Here is a 20,866-nt window from a genome sequence, read left to right as displayed (position 1 = left end):
CCAAACGTTAGTGATGCAAGCAAGGGACACCGACGGCTAGGGGAGCAATGGACAGAGGGAGGAGACGAGAGACTGAGCCGAGAGCTGCCCAACAAGAGGCCAGAGGCGGCAGCGGGACCGCGGGCTCACCCGGCCCCACGCGCCCTCACACGCACTGCTGGCTAGACGCAGTGCGGGAACTCAGAGCTCCATCTGCTGCAGAGAGGGGAGCTCAAGACTCAGAAGGCCTCCTATCGGATCCTCCCTGATGGACACAGGAGGGCAGGTGCTGCGACCGCGCAAACAGCCACAACACACCCCCAGGAGTCTCCCCAGGCCGCCCACCCATTTCCAACTGCTCCATCCGGGACCTTCCCTCAAAAGGCAAGTGCAGGGAGTGTCACGCGAGGCTCCTTCGTGCCCGGAGCGCCTGAGGCTGCTGTGCCGCGCTCCTTGGCCCTGCCCGTGGTAAACGCCCAGCACCTGCAGAGAACCCTGCAAGCGGGCACGCCCTGCCCAGGCAGCCACTTGTCCCACGGGGGGCCCTGGCATGGCCGTGTGGGAGCCCCACAGACCCGCAGGTTACGACAGGTTTGTTTTTTTTTTTTTTAAGTTATTTATTTATTTGAAAGGCACAGTTACAGGGAGGCAGAGGCAGAGAGAGATCTTTCTTCCACTGGTTCACTCCCCAGATGACTGTAACGGCCAGAGCTGTGCCAACCCAAAGCCAGGAGCCAGGAGCTTCTTCTGGGTCTCCCATGCCAGTGCAGGGGCCATCTTCTACTGCATTCCCAGGCCACAGCAGGGAGCTGGATCAGAAGTGGCGCAGCCAGGATTTGAACCGACGCCCGTAAGGGATGCCATACCCACTACGCCACAGCACCAGTCCCTAGGATGGGACCTCATGCAGAGCCAGGAGCACCAGTCCTGCAGGGGCGCCCAGAGGGGGAGGCCCTGGGTGGGGACCCCTCAGGTTGGCACTCTGGGAGCCTCAGAGACCCCGCTCCCACAGCAGCGGCAAAGCCCCTCCTGCAGGGACATCCCAGGAGGCCAAGGCTGAGGACGGCCCCTCTGACACTGTCAGGGACCGGCCTTCAGAGGCTTGGCTCACTGCGACCGTGTGGCACAGCAGGCATGGGCTGGCATGGAGGTGCACACATCTGAACGCAGGGGTGGGGAGCGGAGCAAAGCCCCCCTGGGAGGGAGCCACGTGGGCAACCTGAGCCACGTTTCTCTTGTGCTCCCCAATGAGGGCTTTGTTAATTAGCACCATGGAGATTAGAAACTCTCTTCGTGATGTGTGGCTGGCTTCAAACAGCACACAGCCCCGCCTGCCCAGGGTGGACAGGTGCACAGGACTAGGGGGTGTGGCCCCTGCACTGACCGCTGAACTAGCGGAAACTGGTGTGAGCTCACTGGCGCACCTGTTCAGAGTGAGCTTTCGCACAGGTGCCGCCAGGGCCCGGCAAGCTTCCCGAGGCTGGACGGCCGTCTGGAGGCCAGCAGGGACTGATGCTGCCTTCGTGGGACCACGTTCCACCTGGCGGCGAGCTTGTGAGCAAGGAGACGAGAGGGCTCGCTTGTGTTCTACTAGCAGGTTTCGACGTCACAAGAAGAACCCAGTACTGGTGAACTGATCAAGCCCCTGAACGTGGGCCCTGTGCTGTGACGGGCTGCGGGAACCCAGCATCCTCTGGGGAACGCCTTCTGAAGTTCCAGGAAGAGGCGGAGCACCCCGTCCATAGCCAGCAGCAGGAAGGGGCCGCCATGGTGCCCAGTGCCACGCTCAGCAGCGCACGTATTGTGGCACCGGTGTGGCACCGGGATCTGTGACACCGGGTGAAAGGCGATCTTAAGGCGCTGTGCTTTCCTCTTTATTCTCTTTCCCATTATAAAAATAACCCCGTTCTCTCTGTGAAAGCCCTGCGTTACACACACTGACAGCCCGCACTCCGTGTCTCCCAGACTGGTAGCCCGCAGCAGTAAGTCAACAGGACAAAGTCACCCACACGGCACGTCTCCCCAGAGGGCCGCGCGCGTCCGTTCTCCCCAGAGAGCGTTCGGCCATTCCGGCTGCGGGAACCTCCAAGGCTTTCTCAATGTTCCAGAACGAGCCAAAGCATCAGCAGTGAGTTAGCTTAAAAAAACAGGAAATGGAGAACAAGGAATTTGACACAGAGGAGAAAACAGTTCAGAAACCATCCTAGCTTCTTACCAAAATAAAAACTCCTAAATTTCAATTCCGTAAAATGGCTTGAACACTTGAACGTGGGGAACAGTCACTTCTTTAGCATCAAACACAGCCGTCCAGGTAACTCCCCAGCTCTGCTCACTTAGCGCTCAGCTCTTGCAGCCGGGAGAGGAGAGTTTTGACTCCACCTCCCACAGCTGCTTCTGCAGGCCTTGCAGCACCTCTTCCATCTAGCCAGCGGAGAGAACACAAACACAGCTACAGTTACACGGGACCACATGCGATTAACATGCACAATGTTAACACAATTTCGAACATTTCACGCATTACACATGCTGACTATGCAGTATTTGTAAGATGTAACTACTCAGAGGCATAGATTTGATTTAAATAAGACATAATAAATAAATCACACATAATTCTATTAATAGTAGTTCTCAACCTACAGTCTATTTACAGTTCCTTTAAACACTCCCCCACCATCTTACCTATCTGGTCATGAAAAGATGTTAACATTCAACAGTGAAGCCGTTTATACCACAAGAACTGGATCAAATAAAAAAGTGACTTCATTCAAAGATGGATTTCCATTTTAAGTTTTGGGATATAGACTGCTTTAATTCTGGCATGAGATGGCTTCCTTACACTTCATCAGCTTGAGTTCATGGTTGGTTCCCAAAAATCAACATGAACTCCCAGTGTGGAAATGTTAAGATCAAGCAGGTATGGGGCCGGCAAAGTAGCTAAGCCTCCGCCTGCAGAGCCAACATCCCCTGTGGGCACCGGTTTGAGTCCCAGCTGCTCCTCTTCTAATCCAGTTCTCTGCTATGGCCTGGGAAAGCAGTAGAAGATGGCCCAAGTACGTGGGCCCCTGCACCCACGCGGGAGACCCAAAAGAAGCTCCTGGCTTTGGGTTGGCCCAGCTCCAGCTGCTGCGGCCATTTGGGGAGTGAACCAATGGATGGAAGACCTGTAATTCTACTTCTCAAATAAATAAATCAATGCTAAAAAAAAAAAAACACAAGCAGGTGGCACCACAAAGTCATTATTTGTGGAACAGCACTCGTTCACTGACAGAAGCTGTTCACAAAAGGATAGAAAATGTGCAGAAAAAGTTACCTGTTTTAGAGACTTTTCTATTTCAACTCTGCTTTCAAGATTAAACAGCTCTTTATCTTCTGATGCTATCCGTTTTTCAGAGGATCCCAAAATATAGCTGAGGAACAGAACAGAACAAAGTTAAGATGCGCTAAGGGAACAAATACTAAATGAATGGCACTCTTAAGTATATTAGACAGGTTTTGTTTTTTTTTTTTTTTTTTTTTTTTTTGGACAGGCAGAGTGGATAGTGAGAGAGAGAGACAGAGAGAAAAGTCTTCCTTTTGCTGTTGGTTCACCCTCCAATGGCCGCTGCGGCCGGCGCACCGCGCTGATCTGAAGCCAGGAGCCAGGTGCTTCTCCTGGTCTCCCATGGGGTGCAGGGCCCAAGCACTTGGGCCATCCTCCACTGCACTCCCGGGCCATAGCAGAGAGCTGGCCTGGAAGAGGGGCAACCGGGATAGAATCCGGCGCCCCAACCGGGACTAGAACCCGGTGTGCCAGCGCCGCAAGGCGGAGGATTAGCCTGTTAAGCCACGGTGCCAGCCTTAGTATATTAACACCAAGTCAGCTAATAGAACTATTCTTGTGAAGAATAACCATGTAGGAAGCTCTACTACGTAAATGATGTCTTCCTCCACAGTGGCTTTGTCTACACAGTTCTACATCCCAATTTTCCAGTATTACAAGCATTTCATTATTAGCATAAACTTGCTCTAGGCAAACTGGGTGGCAAAGCATTATCACTCATAGCTCGACCACCTAAGGACCCAGAAGAAGCCTCCACTGTCTTGCTTTATCTAACGTCAGAAACATGTGCCACTTCCAATTTGACCTTTTTTCCAATTTTTTACTTAAGAGGTGCAGGGGAGAAAGCAAGAGCACAACCTCCCATCTGTTGTCTCACTCCCCAGTGCCCCCAATGGCCAGAGCTGGAAACTCGATCCAGTTCTCTCACGTGAGTCGCAGGGACCCAACTACTTGGGCCAACTATGTGCTGCCTCCCAGGGTGTGCATTAGCTGGAAGCTGGAATCAGGAGCTCAGAATTAAACCCAGAGACTTCGGGGCCGGTGCTGTGGCACAGCAGTGAAAGCCCTGGCCAGTAGTGCCGGCATCCCATATGGGCACCAGTTCGAGTCCTGGCTGCTCTACTTCCAATCCAGCTCTTTGCTATGGCCTGGGACTGCAGTAGAAGATGGCCCAAGTCCCTGCACCCACATGAGAGACCCTGAGGAGGCTCCTGGCTCCTGATCAGCTCAGCTCCACTGTGGTCATTTGGGGAGTAAACCAGTGGATGGAAGACCTCTCTCTCTCTCTGGCTCTACCTCTCTCTCTAACTCTGACTTTCAAATAAATAAAATAAATCTTAAAGTAAAATATAATAATAAAAGAAACCCAGGGACTTCAGCTGCCTTAACCAGTAGGATAAACACCTGCTCCTGAACTAGACTTTAAGTAATAAATTGTGGGGGTCAACACTTGATTAACCAAATGTCAGCAACTGTAACAGTTACTCTCCAGCTTACCCTGTGTTTGCCTCTCATTGTTACAAGATGCCATGGTTTAGGAAAGTAGAAAGTAGCAGAGGAATCAGCTGGCAATGGAGGGAAACCAGCTCCGGGCTGGCAACCAGCTACATCCAAACAGTAAGGACGGAGATGCCAGCATCTCTCAAAGAAAACTCGAGGGGCCAGGGCTGTGGCGCCAGCTCCCGGCATCCCACAGCGGAGTGCTGGCTGGAGTCCCCGCAGCTCTGTCTCTGCTCCAGCTTTCTACCAATAAGCCTGGCAAGGCAGAGGAAAATAGCGTGGTACGCAAACTGTGGAAGGCAACTGACATCCTACTTAGAAAACCAAAGATGCGGTGGGAAAATGACATGGCACCGAGCAACTGATAAAACTGTAAATAAATGGCACAGAGGGCAGCCCTGGCATTATAATTCCGCCTCAAGGGGCCAGTGCCGTGGCATAACGGGTTAAGCTACCACCTGCAAATCCAGCATCCCACTTGGGTGCTGGTCCTAGTCCCTAATGTTCCACTCGTGCTCCAGCTCCCTCTAATGCACCTAGGAAAGCAGCTGAAGATGGTCCAAGTCCTTAGGCTCCTGCATCCACATGGGAGACCCAGAAGGAGCTCCTGGCTCCTGGCTTTGGCCTTGTCCTGCCCTGGCCCTTGCAGCCATTCGGGCAGTGAACCAGTACATGGAATATCTATCTCTCTCACTCTCTCCCTCTGTAGCTTTGCTTCTCTCTCTGGCTTTGCCTTTCAAATAAATAAATCTAAAAAATACACATACACACACACACACACAAACTTATTTTTTAAAAAAAATTCTGCCCAAGAAGTAGCCTGTCTCCTAAAACCAACTATTCAGGAAAAACAGCCTTGACAACCAGATCTCCTGCGGTAAAGCCTCCCACGTATTTTCTTCTGCAACACCGTATCCCTTTTTAAAAAAATTACTCTCATTTTATTTGAAAGGCAGAGGAAGACAGGAACCTTCCATCCACTGTTCACTCCCCAAATGCCTGCAACACACAGGGCTGGCCCAGGCCAAAGCCAGGAGCCTGGAAGTCAGTCTGTGTCTCCCATGTGGGGAGCAGGGACCCACCCAAGTACCTGAGCCAGCATCTGCTGCCTCCCGGGTGCACATCAGCAAGAAGCTGGATCAGAATCAAACCAGGCCCTGCCCTACGGGTTGGGGACATCCCAAGCAGCAACTTAACCACTGAGACATAGCTCATCCCCAGAAAATACTGCTTTTTAAAGTTTTGTACCAGCTCCACTAGATTAAGATTTCTTCTCCTTTATAGTTGTACCTTCATTTAGTTTTCAACAAGTTTGGTAAAAATCTCATGGAGATCAAGGGAGCACAATTGGGCCCAGGTCTTCTAATCATACAATAAATCCAAAACAAGTGACCTAGATGCTTTGTAAAAAGAACAGTATCTGCCACACTATTCTTTTGTGTAAGGGCTATTTAGTTTGCAGATTGCAAAATTTTGATCTAAACCTGCCTAGTGTCTTTCTTTCCAGGATTTATTTATTTATTTATTTATTTAAAGAGCAACAGAGGCAGGTAGGGAGAGAGGGAGAGACCTTCCATCTGCTGGTTCACTCCCTAAATGGCCACAACAGCCAAAGGTGGGCCAGGATGAAGCCAGCAGCCAGGAACTCCTCCCTGGTCTCCCACGGCAGGGACCTATGCACTTAAGCCATCTTTTGCTGCCTTCCAAGACACATTAGCAGGAACCCGGATCAGAAACAGAGCAACTAGGATTCAAAGGACCACTCTGATATTGGATGCTGGCATCCCAAGCAGGAGCCAATCCATCTAGCTTTAAAAAGGTGGCAAAATCAGAGTTATGAAAGAGTACCTGGATAAGAAAGCAAAGTAAAAAGAATACTGTCCTAAAATTTTTGAAAAAGAAAATCTATGAGGGGCCAGCATCACAGCACAGCAATTTAAGCTGCCACTGTGAAGTCTGCATCCCACATTAGTGTGGGTTCAATCCCAGCTGCTCGGCTTCTGATCCAGCTCCCTGCTAATATGCCTGGGAAAGCAGTGGAAGACAGGGCCTTAGCCATCCACAAGGGAGACCAGATAGAGTTCCAGGTTCTTGACTTTAGCGCTGGCCCAGCCCCAGCCATTGTAGCCATTTGGGGAGTGAACCAGCAGGTGGAAGATCTCTGTCTGTCTCTCCCTCTCTCTCTGTAACACTCTCTTTCAAACAAATAAGTAAATCCATGAGATTCAACAGGTTGATAAAGATAATTCAAATCATGAAAAGTGTAGGCACTTTCTTTTCTTCTTAAATTGTTCTTTCCTGCTACATAAGGTTGCTTGGGTACCCCAGAAGTCTTGAGGATGGTGAAAACGTATGGGGGTAACTGATTAATTTTCTGTTTCCTACAAAGAAAGGCCAATGGATTGGAAGATCACTAAGGCACTTGAAACTCTTTAGCTGATGTCTGTGGTCAGCCCCTAATTTGCACTGTAAGACCCCTGCTAAAAGTAAATATTAAAATAATATTATAATGGGCCGGCGCCGTGGCTTAACAGGCTAATCCTCCACCTTGCGGCGCCAGCACACCGGGTTCTAGTCCCGGTTGGGGCGCCGGACTCTATCCCGGTTGCCCCTCTTCCAGGCCAGCTCTCTGCTATGGCCCGGGAAGGCAGTGGAGGATGGCCCAAGTGCTTGGGCCCTGCACCCGCAAGGGAGACCAGGAGAAGCACCTGGCTCCTGGCTTCGGATCAGCGAGATACGCCGTCCGTAGCGGCCATTGGAGGGTGAACCAACGGCAAAAAGGAAGACCTTCCTCTCTGTCTCTCTCTCACTATCCACTCTGCCTGTCAAAAAAAATATATATATATATTATAATGGCCGGCGCCGTGGCTTAACAGACTAATCCTCCGCCTTGCGGCGCCGGCACACCAGGTTCTAGTCCTGGTCGGGGCACCGATCCTGTCCTGGTTGCCCCTCTTCCAGGCCAGCTTTCTGCTGTGGCCCGGGAGTGCAGTGGAGGATGGCCCAAGTGCTTGGGCCCTGCACCCCATGGGAGACCAGGAGAAGCACCTGGCTCCTGCCATCGGATCAGCGCGGTGCGCCGGCCGCAGCGCACCTACTGTGGCGGCCATTGGAGGGTGAACCAACGGCAAAAAGGAAGACCTTTCTCTCTGTCTCCCTCTACTGTCCACTCTGCCTGTCAAAAATAAAAATTAAAAAAAAAAAAAATATTATAGTAAAGGGTTAAAAAGTTTGGCTGCTGACAGTAGCCATTCCTTAAGATAACTGTGTCTCCACCCGCCTGCAGAATAACCTTGGGAAACTGCTCTGTGTAACTGTCTCACTGGATAAAACTTGCAGGGCAGGGGTCCCGAAAAGAGTTGCAATAAGGTTCTGTGACCATTGTATAAACTTACCCCTTCCCTTGCTAAAATCGCCCTTCAAGGTAGCTAATCACCTAACGCCCCACATACATATGTTAATCAGGTGGCTATTGTCTTTAAAAACTGCTGTAACCCCTGCTCCGGGCTCTCTTGCTCTCTGGGCTCTCTTGCTCTCTCTTGCTCTCTCGACTGCCTGTGGTGCTGGGGAGCCCGTTTGCGCAAACGTATTAATAAATATCCTCTTGCTTTTGCATCTACTGGGCTGGAGTTTTGGGTCTTTGGGCGACCACCCGAGTGCGTTGGATTCCCAAATTTGGGGTCCTTCAGCACTGTTTCCTCAGGCTGACTTTAAGAACTCATGGAGAGTAGACATTTAAAAACATTACTTCACATTTCTCAAAAGTAGGCAATTAGCTACTATAGGAAATAGCTCGACTTTGTATTTCTACTTTTCTTTTTTTTAAAAGATTTATTTATTTAGAGGTCAGAGTTATACAGAGAGAGAAGGAGAGGGAGAGGAAGAGGGAGGGAGGGAGGGAGGGAGGGAGAGGGAGAGAGGGAGAGAGGGAGAGAGGGAGAGAGGGAGAGAGGGAGAGAGAGAGAGAGAGAAAGAGAGAGGTCTTCCATCCACTGCTTCACTCCTCAATTGGCTGCAACAGACAGAACTGCACCAATCCGAAGCCAGGAGCTTCTTCTGGGTCTCCCACATGGGTGCAGGGGCCCAAGGACTTGGGCCATTTTCTACTGCTTTCCTAGGCCATAGCAGAGAGCTACATCGGAAGTGGAGTGGCCGGGACTCAACCAGCGCCCATATGGGATACCAGCACTGTAGGCAGTGGCTTTACCCACTGTGCCACAGCGCCGGCCCCTACTTTTCCAAAACACCAGAAAGACTTCTTCCCTAACTGGTGTCAAAATTCCTATTTTTTTCATGATTTTCTAGGAGTCTAAAACTGGGAAGGAGTATGGAAATGCACAAAATGACTACAGATTGATCCCTATAATCGCTTAAAAAGAATCCTTCTCAAGTTCATTCCATTTTTAAAAACAAATGAACAGATTTTTACTCAAAAAAAAATGCCACAATTTAGGAGTGCTGACTTTTTCAATATCAAAAAATCAGAGCAAAGCAAAGCAAAAAAAGAGAAAGAGAGAAAGAAATTAACTGGCTTTACGGTCCGAAATTTTTACCTGGAAATGTCGTTTAAGCAGTGGTTTAGCTCTGATGTCTTCATAGCAACTTCTCTGCAAACTGAACTTTCTGAGCGGTCAGCTACCCAGTGGTCACTTAAATATCAAACTTACCTTTCAATGGCTTCAACACTGAGGCAAAACAAGTCCCTCTTGTAATCCAGGCTCTTGGGGGTGCATCTGTATATGTAGCCGAGGTTGAGGGAGCAGCCAGCGCAATACAGGGTCTCGAGGACGCTGCGTAAAGACATATCACCACTTTAGGAAGCAAAGCAGCAACCTGCTACAGAACACCCACTGCTGGCACCCAAACACTTCAACGCTCAGGTTTGTCATTCTGACCATGTTTAGTTACATGTATTCATACAAGGAAGGAAACAAATGAGAGTAAGATACTTATAATGGGAGGGAGGGAGCCATTATAATCCATAAGCTGTACTTTGGAAATTTATATTCATTAAATAAAAGTTTAAAAAAAAAAAGATACTTATAATAGAAATGCAAGGACAGCCACACTGCCATCCACATCTGACGACAGGAACATGCACACGGCAACAAGAAGAGGAGAAAGAGGAGACCATCAAGTGCTTTTGTTATGAGCACAAACTTCTGCGGCCAGGGCTGTGCAGCAGCAGGTTAAGCTGTCGCTTGAGATGTCAGCATCCCATATGAGCACAGGTTCAAGTCCCAGCTGCTCCATTTCCAATCCAGCTCCCTGCTAATGTGCCTGCGAAAGTGGCAGAAAATGGTCCAAATGCTTGGGCTCCTGCTACTCACATGGAAGACCCGGATGGAGTTCCAGGGTCCTGGCTTCAGCCTGAATTAGCCCTGGCTGTTGTGGCCATTGGGGAGTGAACCAGCGTATGGAAGCTCTCTCTCCCTCTCTCCGTAATGCTATCTTTCAATAAATAAATCTTAAGAAAAATAAAGAATGTAAACTCTTTGATTATAAAGAAAATTGGGAAATAAGACAAAAAGACTCTACGCATCCTTTTAATGCCATTGTCCAAGGAGCCCAACAACGGCAGGGAGAGGCAACTCCTGCGTAATGTCGCAGAGAATAACTAATCCTTACTACTGGCTTCTGCCGGCACGGCACGGCACGGAAACAGCTTACAGACACCGCAGAACTGGGTCACCTGGGTTCACAAAGAGGCATCCAGCCCAGGGCCTCTGCCTGCCCCCGCACTGGCAGAAAGTTACACACTGCCCAGCTTAGAAAAAGCCGCTCAAGTTAAATGACAGCCTAAAGAAAGCTCACCAACGCACTGTGAGTGAGCTTAGTCTGGCAGGGACACAGACCATCCCTGTGAGTAGCAAAGCAAGCCCCAAAGGCTGAGGGGCCATAACTCGATCTGCCTCTCCACGACTTGTTCCTTCATCCTGGACACTCCTCAGCCTGGCTTGCACATTTCTGAATATACTCCCTTCCTGTCAACCTGTCTTCCTTAATCTGCCTTAGAATCACCGCTTCCAAAAGCCTTGCTGACTTGGCTCATTCAATCTGCCACTGCGTACGTAATCCGCAGTAAAATTTTAGACCTAACACAGCAAATTAATAACTGGAGATCTTTTTTCTCAGACTTAAAAAAAAAATTGTATTTGAAAGGCAGAGTGATGGGTATGGGGGATGGGTACGATCGTCCATTGGTTGGTTCACTCCCCAGATGTCTGCAACAACCAGCTCTGGGCCAGGCTGATGCCAGGAGCTAGAACTCTGTTCTGCTCTCCCACATGCATGGCAGGGGCCTTTTTCCCTTTTCTAAAAACATTTATTTATTTATTTGAAAGTCAGCGTTACACAAAGAGAGAAGAGAGGAAAGGAGAGAGAAAGAGAGAGAAAAAAGAGAGAGAGAGAGAGGTCTTCCATCCGATGGTTCTCTCCCCAACTGGCCGCAACGGCTGGAGCTGCGCCGATCCGAAGCCAGGAGCCAAGAGCTTCTTCCAGGTGTCTCACGCAGGTACCGGGGCCCTTGTACTTGGCCCATCATTACTGCTCTCCCAGATGCATTAGTAGGGAGCTGGATCAGAAGTAGAGCTGCCGAGACACCAACCCCACTGGCACTCTGATATGGGATCAGCACCAAGGCTACTGCTTAACCCCCTGCACCATAACACTGGCCCCACAACTGGAGATTTAAATCTAGCAGTAAACACACAGGTGGACTACACACAGAAGATTACTCTTTTGTAGGGCTGACACTGGGGTGCAGCGGGTTACAACACCGCTTGGGAAGCCGGCAGCCCATATCGGAGCCTGGTTTGACTGGCTACGCTGCCTTCTGGTACTCCGCGCTTCCTGCTAACGCGCCTAGAAGGCAGTGGATGATGGCAGAAGGACCTGGGTTCATGACACCGACTTCACAGACCCAGGTGGAGTTCCTGGCTCCTGGTTCTGGCCAGGCCTAGCCCCAGCTATTGCAGGCCTTTGGAGAGTGAACTAGCAGATGGAAGACATCACTCAGCGAATAGAAGATATTTCTTCCTCTCTGTCACTCTGCTTCTCAAATAATAAATCTTTCAAAAAAATCATTAGATAAGTATTCTAACTCCTACTCAGGACGTGAGCCACTTGTAATCACTGACTATCAGTTCCTGGGATCCAGCAAAAGGAAACTATCCCGGACTCAAACAGCAGATTACACCCACATCACTGTTCACCTACAGACACACAGGGACATCCTGAACTAATGTAGCAACAAAAGCAACAAAGAGCAAAATGAATCACTATCTGATAAATTATAAGTTCTCACTGGTAATAAATAGCTAGATAATATCCCACCAATTATATATGAAGCCTCTATGAGCTTTAATAAACCTTTATAAAAGAAAAATAAGAAAAAGGGCAGGCGCTGCAGCTCAATAGGCTAATCCTCTGCCTTGCAGCACCAGCACACTGGGTTCTAGTCCCGGTTGGGGTGCTAGATTCTGTCCCACTTACCCCTCTTCCAGGCCAGCTCTCTGCTGTGGCCTGGGAGGGCAGTGGAGGATGGCCCAAGTGCTTGGGCCCTGCACCCGCATGGGAGACCAGGGGAAGCACCTGGCTCCTGCCTTCGGATCAGCGCAGTGCGCCGGCCGCAGCAGCCATTGGAGGGTGAACCAACGGAAGGAAGACCTTTCTCTCTGTCTCTCTCTCTCACTGTCCACTCTGCCTGTCAAAAAGAAAAAAAAAAAAAAAGAAAGAAAGAAAGAAAAAGAACAAGAAGAGCATCTTATAAGTAAACTCCAAGTAGGGAACCCGGCCTGCACCACGGACAGCTAACGGCAAAGCTCCATGTTCCATGTCAAGCCTCCTGGTAACCGGAGTGGCCACACACAATTATGAAGACCGTGCACTGGGCCGGGGCATCTTTTGACAGGGACTTCACAGTACAGATGCCTCCTTCTTCTGCACTCAGCCCGAAGATCCAAACAGGGAACGTCAGCTAGGCCTTGAGGAATCTAGAAACTTCCATCTCACTATCTACAGGGACCACCCCACTGAATTGATGAATCTGAGAGACTGACTTTATCCTGATGACCAGGAAATCAGTTTGATCCCAAGTTCTGACGCTAGTCGCGACGGAAGATTTCCTTGGAACACACTTTCTCTAAGGCACACCCTCCCGCACAGACGGCCTGACTCACCAGCCATTTTCATCTTTACGTTTGGAGAGCTTCTGCTCCTTATCCACAGAAACATTACAGGAAACACCTAGAGAAAGCAACACCGTTTATGTTATTACACATATGCAGACATTTAGAGTTGCTAATCAACATTTATTTTAGAACACAAAGTACCAGAAAAAATAAGAGCCCAAAGTCACATGTACACACACACACGGACACACACACGCGGACACACACACACACGGACACACACAAGGTAGGGTGTAAAGGAAACGCACAGTGATTTTTCTGGGAAAAGACGGCCTTAGAGGAGTTATTTGCTTCCCTTCCCAGAACAACACTGGGACCGGTAAGCAGAACCAGCATGGAAAATTCAATCCGCGGCGGGACTTGGAACAACTAGGACCTGAAATCCCAGACCACAAAGAACCTCTGCCTGACACACGTCCCAGTGGGAGCCAAGGCAGCAGCGCGAAGCCAGTGCACGCATCTGCAGATGCCAAGGGCAGAGCTCGAGTCCCTAAAAGCAACCAGGAGGGCCCTCAGGACCCCAGCCAAACATCCTCCACGCGGACCACGACTTGGACGGGGGAAGGGGGCACAGCTGGACCCCAGAAGCAGCAGATTCTTGGAGGATCCTGCCCGAGACACAGGAAAGAGGGGAGACAGGAGGCCAGAAGGAGACCAAGAAGAGACACCAGGCATAAAGGGACCAAAACACACGCCTGCTGTCACCTCCTCCTACATGCCTCCTCCGGCCTCAGCTCGGCAAGCTGCACCTTCATCCACGCGGCTGCTGTCTTTCTGGGTCCTTCCTCCCCGCGTCCTGCTCCCCTACAGGCAGCCCACAGGTAGCTCCTGTCCCTTCCGTCTCACAGTCTCCCTCCACTGCCACCAAACCACCGGTGCCACCTCTGGCAAGGACTATCCCACTAGCTCCTCCTCCAATGCCTTCTCCAAAGGGGATCATTTACCTCTCCCCTGCACCCCAGAACGCAGTCCTGTCTTTTAGAGCAGCCCACAAGGCCCTGAGTTTTCTAGCCTCTTCCCTCCATCCTTATTTTTCCTCTGACCTTTGGCCACACTAGCCTCAGGCCCTTTACACAAGCTGCTGTTTCTCAGAAAAAGCAAAGAGCAGGGTCCAAGAACTGTACACGCCACTGAGTGGGCATCCGTGTACAAAGCCAATAAAGACCTTTCCAAGCACTCAGACGTCACATTACCATGGCGATGAGGAAGGCGGGAAGGAAGGGAGGACCACTACCGGCAGTGGACCTACCTGAGGAACGGGAACGCTGCTAACGAACTTTCTATCTTTTTTTGACAGACAGAGTGGATAGTGAGAGAGAGAGAGAGACAGAGAGAAAGGTCTTCCCTCCAATGGCCGCCGCGGTTGGTGCGCTGCAGCCGGCGCACAGCGCTGATCCGATGGCAGGAGCCTGGTGCTTCTCCTGGTCTCCCATGGGGTGCAGGGCCCAAGGACTTGGGCCATCCTCCACTGCCTTCCCGGGCCACAGCAGAGAGCTGGCCTGGAAGAGGGGCAACTGGGACAGAATCCAGCGCCCTGATCGGGACTAGAACCTGGGGTGCCGGCGCCGCAGGCGGAGGATTAGCCTGTTGAGCCGTGGCGCCGGCCCCTAATAAACTTTCATATACACGCAAGAAGTGAGTACTGGGGTGACAAAGGCTCCTGTACACATTAAAGCTAAAGACCACGTTACAGCTACAAGACTGAACTATAAGCCTTGACAAAGCGACAACAATAAACTAAATCAAACCGGGGCAAGAAGAAATGCAAATTAATGCAAGAAGGAATGCAAATTAATGCAAGGAGGAGGGAGGTGAGAAAGGGGGCAGTTAGCCAAAGCTGGTGAATCAAGAACCTATTACAAACTTAGTAGGGGCCAGCATTGTAGCACAGCAGGTAAAGCTGCCACCTGCGAAGCCGGCATCCCATACGGAACCGGTTCGAGTCCCAGATGCTCCACTTCCAATCAAGCTCCCTACTAAGGGCCTAGGAAAAGCAGAAGATAGCCCAAGTCCTTGGGCCCCTGCACCCGCATGGGAGATACAGATGAAGCGCCTGGCTTCAGCCTGGCTCAGTCCTGGCTGCTACAGCCAGATGGTGCGTATACCAGCAAATGGAAGATATCTCTCTCCCTTCCCCTTCTCTCTCTCAAATACTTTTTAAAAACACTATAGAAGAAATATTATTTTTATATATAAAACAAAATAAAGAGCCCTGGGGCTGGCGCTGTGGTGAGGCAGGTAAAGGCACCGCCTGGGATGCCAGCATCCCATATGAGCACCAGTCTGAATCCCGGCTCCTCCACTTCTGATCCAGGTCCCTGCTAATGTGCCTGGAAAAGCAGTGGACGATGGCCCAAGTGCTTGGGCCCCTGTACCCACATGGAAGACCCTAAAGAAGCTCCTGGCTCTAGATCAGCTCAGCTCTGGCCACTGTGGCCATTTGGGCAGTGAACCAGCAGATGGAAGATATCTCTCTCTCTCTCTCTCCCTATCTCTAACTCTGCCTTTTAAGTTAAAAAAAAAAAAAAAAAAAGTCTGTGTGACTAAATGTTTAAAAAGCTATAAAAACATAGTACAAATAAAATGAAATATTTGACATATAATTTCTTAAAAAGCCAGAAAGACAAATCCACCTATGAAAAAGAGCTTCTCCTACATCGAAAATCTCAACCCCAATATAAGCTGGACGCAGCCCAGACCCCATCCAGAGACGGCCGGGGTGGAGTAAGGCAGTGTGGAAGCGGCAAACACTAACTCGGTACCCTCCAAGCACCCGGCGCCAGTAGCAGCGCCTTCTTACAAGACGCAAACTGAGGCAGAGAGGTGAGGCAGCTTGCCCAGGACACCCGAGTCGGCGCAGGCCAGGATGCAAGCTCCAGCGGCCTAGCGGCTTCTCAGCGAGGTACACCCAGCAGCGTCTAACAGGGAAACAAATCTACCCTAGCGTGGAAAAGTGTTCAGAGTAAGCGTGCGGGGGAGATGAGGGCAGTTCATAGCATGCAACCGCGAGTGTTTTCGGGATTTCGCACGTTCAAAGATGCTCACAGGGCAAGAAATGCATCCGGACACATACACGAGACTACGCCCTTCGCACCTTTACAGCCTTCTGCACTGTCGATTTCAACAGGCGCAAAGGATTCACCTCCACGGACCACACGGCCAGTGCGTGCCTAGGCTGGCTGTCCAGGGACGCGGCCACCGTCAGTACCGAACTGATCGCCCACACACCACTGAGCTGGCGCCATGGACATGTTTACAGCATGCGAGCAGAGCTGAACGTCCTCGGGAACAACCCCGAGTCCGCGGAGAACAGCTCCTTCTACGCCCACTCGGGAGAACTGCAGAAGCCGAAAGACCTGCCCCGAAACCCACAACACGCAGAAGGAAAGGATCGAACCAGAAACAAAGGGGAAACTCGCGCCTGCCTAACTCCTAGCTGAACACTCAGCCTCTTGGGCCGCCGACGGGGCCGTTCGCCATCTGGGCGCCCGCTAAGTCCCGCGGCCTGGCCGGGCTGCACCCCGAAGCCATCACGGCCCGATCGGTCATCCGCTCCTGGCTCCTCTGGGATGGGGGACACCCCCCCCCCCGAGAAGCACCTGTCGCTCGGCAGCCGAGCGAGGCGCAGGGCCCGAGCCCCCGAGGAGCCGCCCGGGTGCGGCGCACCTGAGGAGCCGGCCGCCCCCCACCCCGCGCCGGGCCCCGCCAGAACCGACCGCGCAGCAGAATGCAGTTGGCGTCCTCCAGGCTGGTCACCCAGCTCAGCGAGTCGCCGAGCGGCCGCCGGCAGCCGGAGCACAGGAACACCAGCGGCCTCTCCTCCTCAGCCGCCGCCGCCTCGCGCGGCGCCTGCTCCGCCCCGACCTCCGACGCCTCGCCGCTCGCGGAGCTCCAGATGCTCGCCCACTTCTGCAGCAGCTGGTGGCGGCTCGAGTCCTCCGAGAGCCGCCGGCCTAACAACGAGGACTCGCTCCACTTGGCCCTGCCGTCACGGCCACGGCGAGAGCAGGAGTAGCCTGCGCCGCAGTCCGGCGACCAGGCGCCCGCCATTACGTACAAATCGCCCGCGCCCGGAGCGTCAAGGGAGAAAACCACGCCCCCTGTGCGTGCGCATGCGCGGATGGGCCCAGGTGGTGGCGGCCGCCGCTAAGGCGCCGAGGCCTGAGGGGCGGGACGCACGCCGCCTCTAGTGCGCACGCTCGCCGTGGGATTGGGCCGGCCCGGCGGTCACTGCGCATGCGCCAGGTTTTCCAACCTGAGGAAGTTGGTGCTGCTGGAGGTGGGGGCTTTAGGTTTTCCTCCTACAAAAGGAGCGGCTTGATGGAGAAAGGGACTGGCCCGCTATTAAATTGCGAAGGTCTCGGCCATGCCTTCACGATGGTCGGTAACAGCGCATGGGAGCGCGCGCCTGCCTCCCACGGCCTCGCGTGCCCAGTGGTCACCTGGGGCCCCCCACCTGCTCGGCTTCCGCGTGGGTGAGGAGGGGTTTGGCTTGAGAGTGTGCGTGGAGACGCGTGCGGAAGCTCCGCCCCTGGTTACTGTAGCTGGGCAGGTTACGTTGTGTGTGTGGAGCTGCGCTTTTGATTTCCCGGCTCCTGGGGGCCCGCCTTCCTTGAAGGGCAGAAAGCAGGGTTTCTTTTTGCCTTGTAACTCCTGGGACAGGATCCTGGAGGGAGCCCCGATGGCTCGGGCTGGCGCTCCGGGGGCGGGGAGGGCAGCGGCAGGGTGGCCGGTTATGGGACCGGAAGCTCCTCACCCCTGCACGGGGGCCAGCTCTCCCGCGGGGCCAGCAAAGGCGGACACCCATCCCTTGTCGCTAACACCAGGCACCTCGGCTCGCTCTTCCTCTGTCTTCACTGTGGGGATCGCAGGTCAACCCCTTACGACAGAGTAAGCTCACTGACTTAAAGGGGTGGTGCAGGGGCAGGCTGACCCTCAGGATCCCAGGTCACAAGTCCCAGAATTCCGTTGTCACCTCTGTGGTTAACATCCTAACTGCTGGACTCTGTTTCGGGATGCGTTAGGGGGACGCCAGGCCCTGATCAAGTAAGGCAATAACCAGTCTCGCTGCGGACCCCAGACAGCCAGGGCCCACGTTACTAGCGCAGTGGGTTCAGAAAGCTGTGCTGACCAATCAGAGGAAGGCCCTGAGCACCGCGGACCAACCAGAAGCCCACCCGTGAGCCGCTCACTCGCTGCTCAGCCCCGGCTTTGGGAGACTCGCACCGTGAGTCCATTCGGAGTGAACACGAGCTGCCTGGCTCCTTGCTCTGGGCGTTGCAAGATGAGCACCTGCGTTCTCCCACCCCACTGCTGTCAGCGATTGGCTCGCTGCACGCGGGACACGGGGCCCTGGTTTGGATAGATGAACAGCCCTGCCAGGCCACCTCGGATAAGGCTCCGTACTGCGTCTCTTGATACTTTGCGGGCTTTTGGAGGGGCAGTTTGTTCTTGTTGACTAGCTTCCGATGGGAAGAAAGGGCTTCCTCCCACCACTGAGTTCTCTCCTCCCCCTGCTTTTGTGGCGTCAAGCCTGACCTTCCTGTGCTGTTCTCAGGCACTCTGGCAGGACACGGACACACCACGTGAGGTCCTTAGGTGTGTGGGCAGTAACTTTGGAGTTGCTCTGTCATAGGTGAGGATACAATGAGATGCAAACAGCCACCCCCACCCTTCCCCTCTCTTCCTTCTGCAATAGGCGATTCCAGTAAGCTTGAGTCCAAGTGTTTCGTCATCACAGTTCCAGGAACTGGCCCCCAGGTTTCTAACCCTTCTCTTTCCCATAGGGACTGGTGCAGGGGCAGCACCTACCCAGACTTAAACCAGTGAGCACGTGATCCCCCTCCCAGCCACTGGAGCTGGCTCACCATAGCAACTTGACCTAAGTCATCCAATCAGTAGACCTTGGGACTCCTGTTCCGAAAGAGATGGCCCCTTTGTCCCCAGGATCTGAGCAGCAAGCACCTTGTAAACATGGAGAGCAGTGGAGCTGAGGGAGCCACAGGGGAGCTCAGCTCCGCTTCTGAATGCTTTTGTTCTGGGAGCCATACAGTTCTCTTTGTTGTAGAAGCCAGTTTGAACTATTGCTTTGCTCTCTTGTACTATCAATTAAAGTCAGGTATAATAATCTGTTATGTATGTTAAGATTGACGTTTTGGCTGAGAATCCAAGGTGAAGCAAAAGTGAGACACCAAAGTCTGTGTGAGAAAGTTTACCCTCAGAGTTCTTTTTTTTTTTAAAGATGTATTTATATATTTATTTATTTGAAAGAGAGAGAGAGAAATCTTCCATCTCCTGGTTCACTCCCCAGATGGCTGCCACAGACAGGGTTGAGCCAGGCTGAAGCCAAGAGCCGGGTCTCCCACATGGATGCAGGGGCCCAAGCCCTTGGGGCATCTTCCACTGCTTTCCCGGGTCACAGCAGAGAGCTGGATTGAAAGTGGAGCAGCCGGGACTCGAACCGGCGCCCATATGGGATGCTTCGCCACAGCACCTGCCCCTCAGAGTTCTTATTGGAGAACCGATTCCCTCTGCTCAGAAACCTTGTCCCACACTTTGGCAGTACTTGAGCATTTGGAGAAAACGGTGGCCAAGATGACTTTGTAAAAAAGATCCCCTTGGCAATGGATGCGCCCTGAGTTCCACTCCTGCTCCCCAAGAGAGGAGGATGTAGAGCACTTCGGCCCCCTCGTCTGGACTCAGCTGAGAGGAGGCTTTGGGGGAGCAGAAAGCCTCTGCACTCCCCAGCATCGAAGGACACGGCGGCCAGAGAGAGGGTTGGGCTCTTGGGCTGTTTTAATGGCACAACAAAGGTGAGCCAAAGAAGCTGTTGAACTTTACTAATGGGAAGATCACCTGGAATCTTGAGGTCCGCCCAAGGAGAGAACCTGCACAGATGAAGGCCCCCATCAGTGAGTCCAGTTATGAGCAGAGCCCTTGGAGATACAGAGCCGAAGGAGACCCGGGCCGGGGTGAGAACTCAAGATCAGGGGTCTGCAGCTGGGGTGGGGGAGGGAGGAGTGCAGGGAGTTCCCCAAGGGACCAGGAGAGAAAGTTCTAACCATGACAGGCCAAACTGTGCAAAACCTGGTTGTGACAGAACAGATTCAAGTGAAAACAGCCCCATCCCTTCCTGCCCATTTCAGGCTAGACCGGAATGGAAACAGCAGGGAGCAGGTGAGCTGAGGGGAACAGAGCGAGCTACACGTCTCCCCTCTGAGGACAGAGGCCTACCTGTGTCCTACCTGGGACAGGAGACAGTTTTTATCCTGGAGCAGAGACTGGAGTGTTGACTAATCTCTTGGGCTAGAGCGTACCATTTCTTCCTTGAGATTCTGTTTGCAGTAGAAGTGCCTAGAATTGTCTGCCCCCTTAGAGAATCACGGTGGAACACGGGGAAGGTTTCTTTACCAAGCGTCCAATAGGAAGGATGAAGACTCCATGGAGGAGAGAACCAGGGGGGAGAGGTTAGGAATTCGGGTGAGCAGCTGTTGACCAGTTCAAACTCAGAAACCGCAAACATAAAAAGACTTGATGTAGGGCTTTAGGAGTTGCAGTTTGGGAGACACAGGTTCGGACAGCTGGGAGGCAGGCAGGAAAGCGGGAGCTGAGATGCGGTATTGAAAGTTGGGAAGGAGCAGGGCCACATGAGTGGTGGAAGGTCAAGGGCTGAACGCACAGGCAGAGTGGGAACAACCATCATGGAAGGAGTCTGAGAGCCTCTGGACGTGCATCCGAGCCCCTGTGCACAGCATCAGTGTCTGGGCCTTCTGGTCGTTCCAGATACCTGGGCTCCGAGGGCGGAGGTGACCAAAATGCACGTTCCAGGCAGTGGCTGGCTTTGTGTGTAAACCCAGCCTCCTAGTGGCCCCCCAAC

At 52.4% G+C, this 20,866-nt stretch overlaps 1 protein-coding gene across 1 annotated transcript; it reads right to left on the bottom strand.

Moving 5' to 3' along the window:
• Nucleotides 1-444: 444 nt before the first annotated feature.
• Nucleotides 445-17,051, bottom strand: MIS18A (MIS18 kinetochore protein A). The gene is made up of 5 exons (XM_062206115.1): nucleotides 16,707-17,051; nucleotides 12,979-13,045; nucleotides 9,466-9,588; nucleotides 3,290-3,386; nucleotides 445-2,400 (listed from the first exon to the last, which is right to left on the bottom strand). Exons 1-5 carry the CDS (start codon nucleotides 17,038-17,040, stop codon nucleotides 2,320-2,322), a joined length of 702 nt encoding a protein of 233 aa, XP_062062099.1. The 5' UTR covers nucleotides 17,041-17,051; the 3' UTR covers nucleotides 445-2,319.
• Between the last annotated feature and the right edge of the window lie 3,815 nt (nucleotides 17,052-20,866).

Source organism: Lepus europaeus, chromosome 2 (genome assembly GCF_033115175.1).
Source record: "Lepus europaeus isolate LE1 chromosome 2, mLepTim1.pri, whole genome shotgun sequence".
NCBI lineage: Eukaryota > Metazoa > Chordata > Mammalia > Lagomorpha > Leporidae > Lepus > Lepus europaeus.
This window is presented reverse-complemented; position numbering and strand designations above follow the sequence as displayed.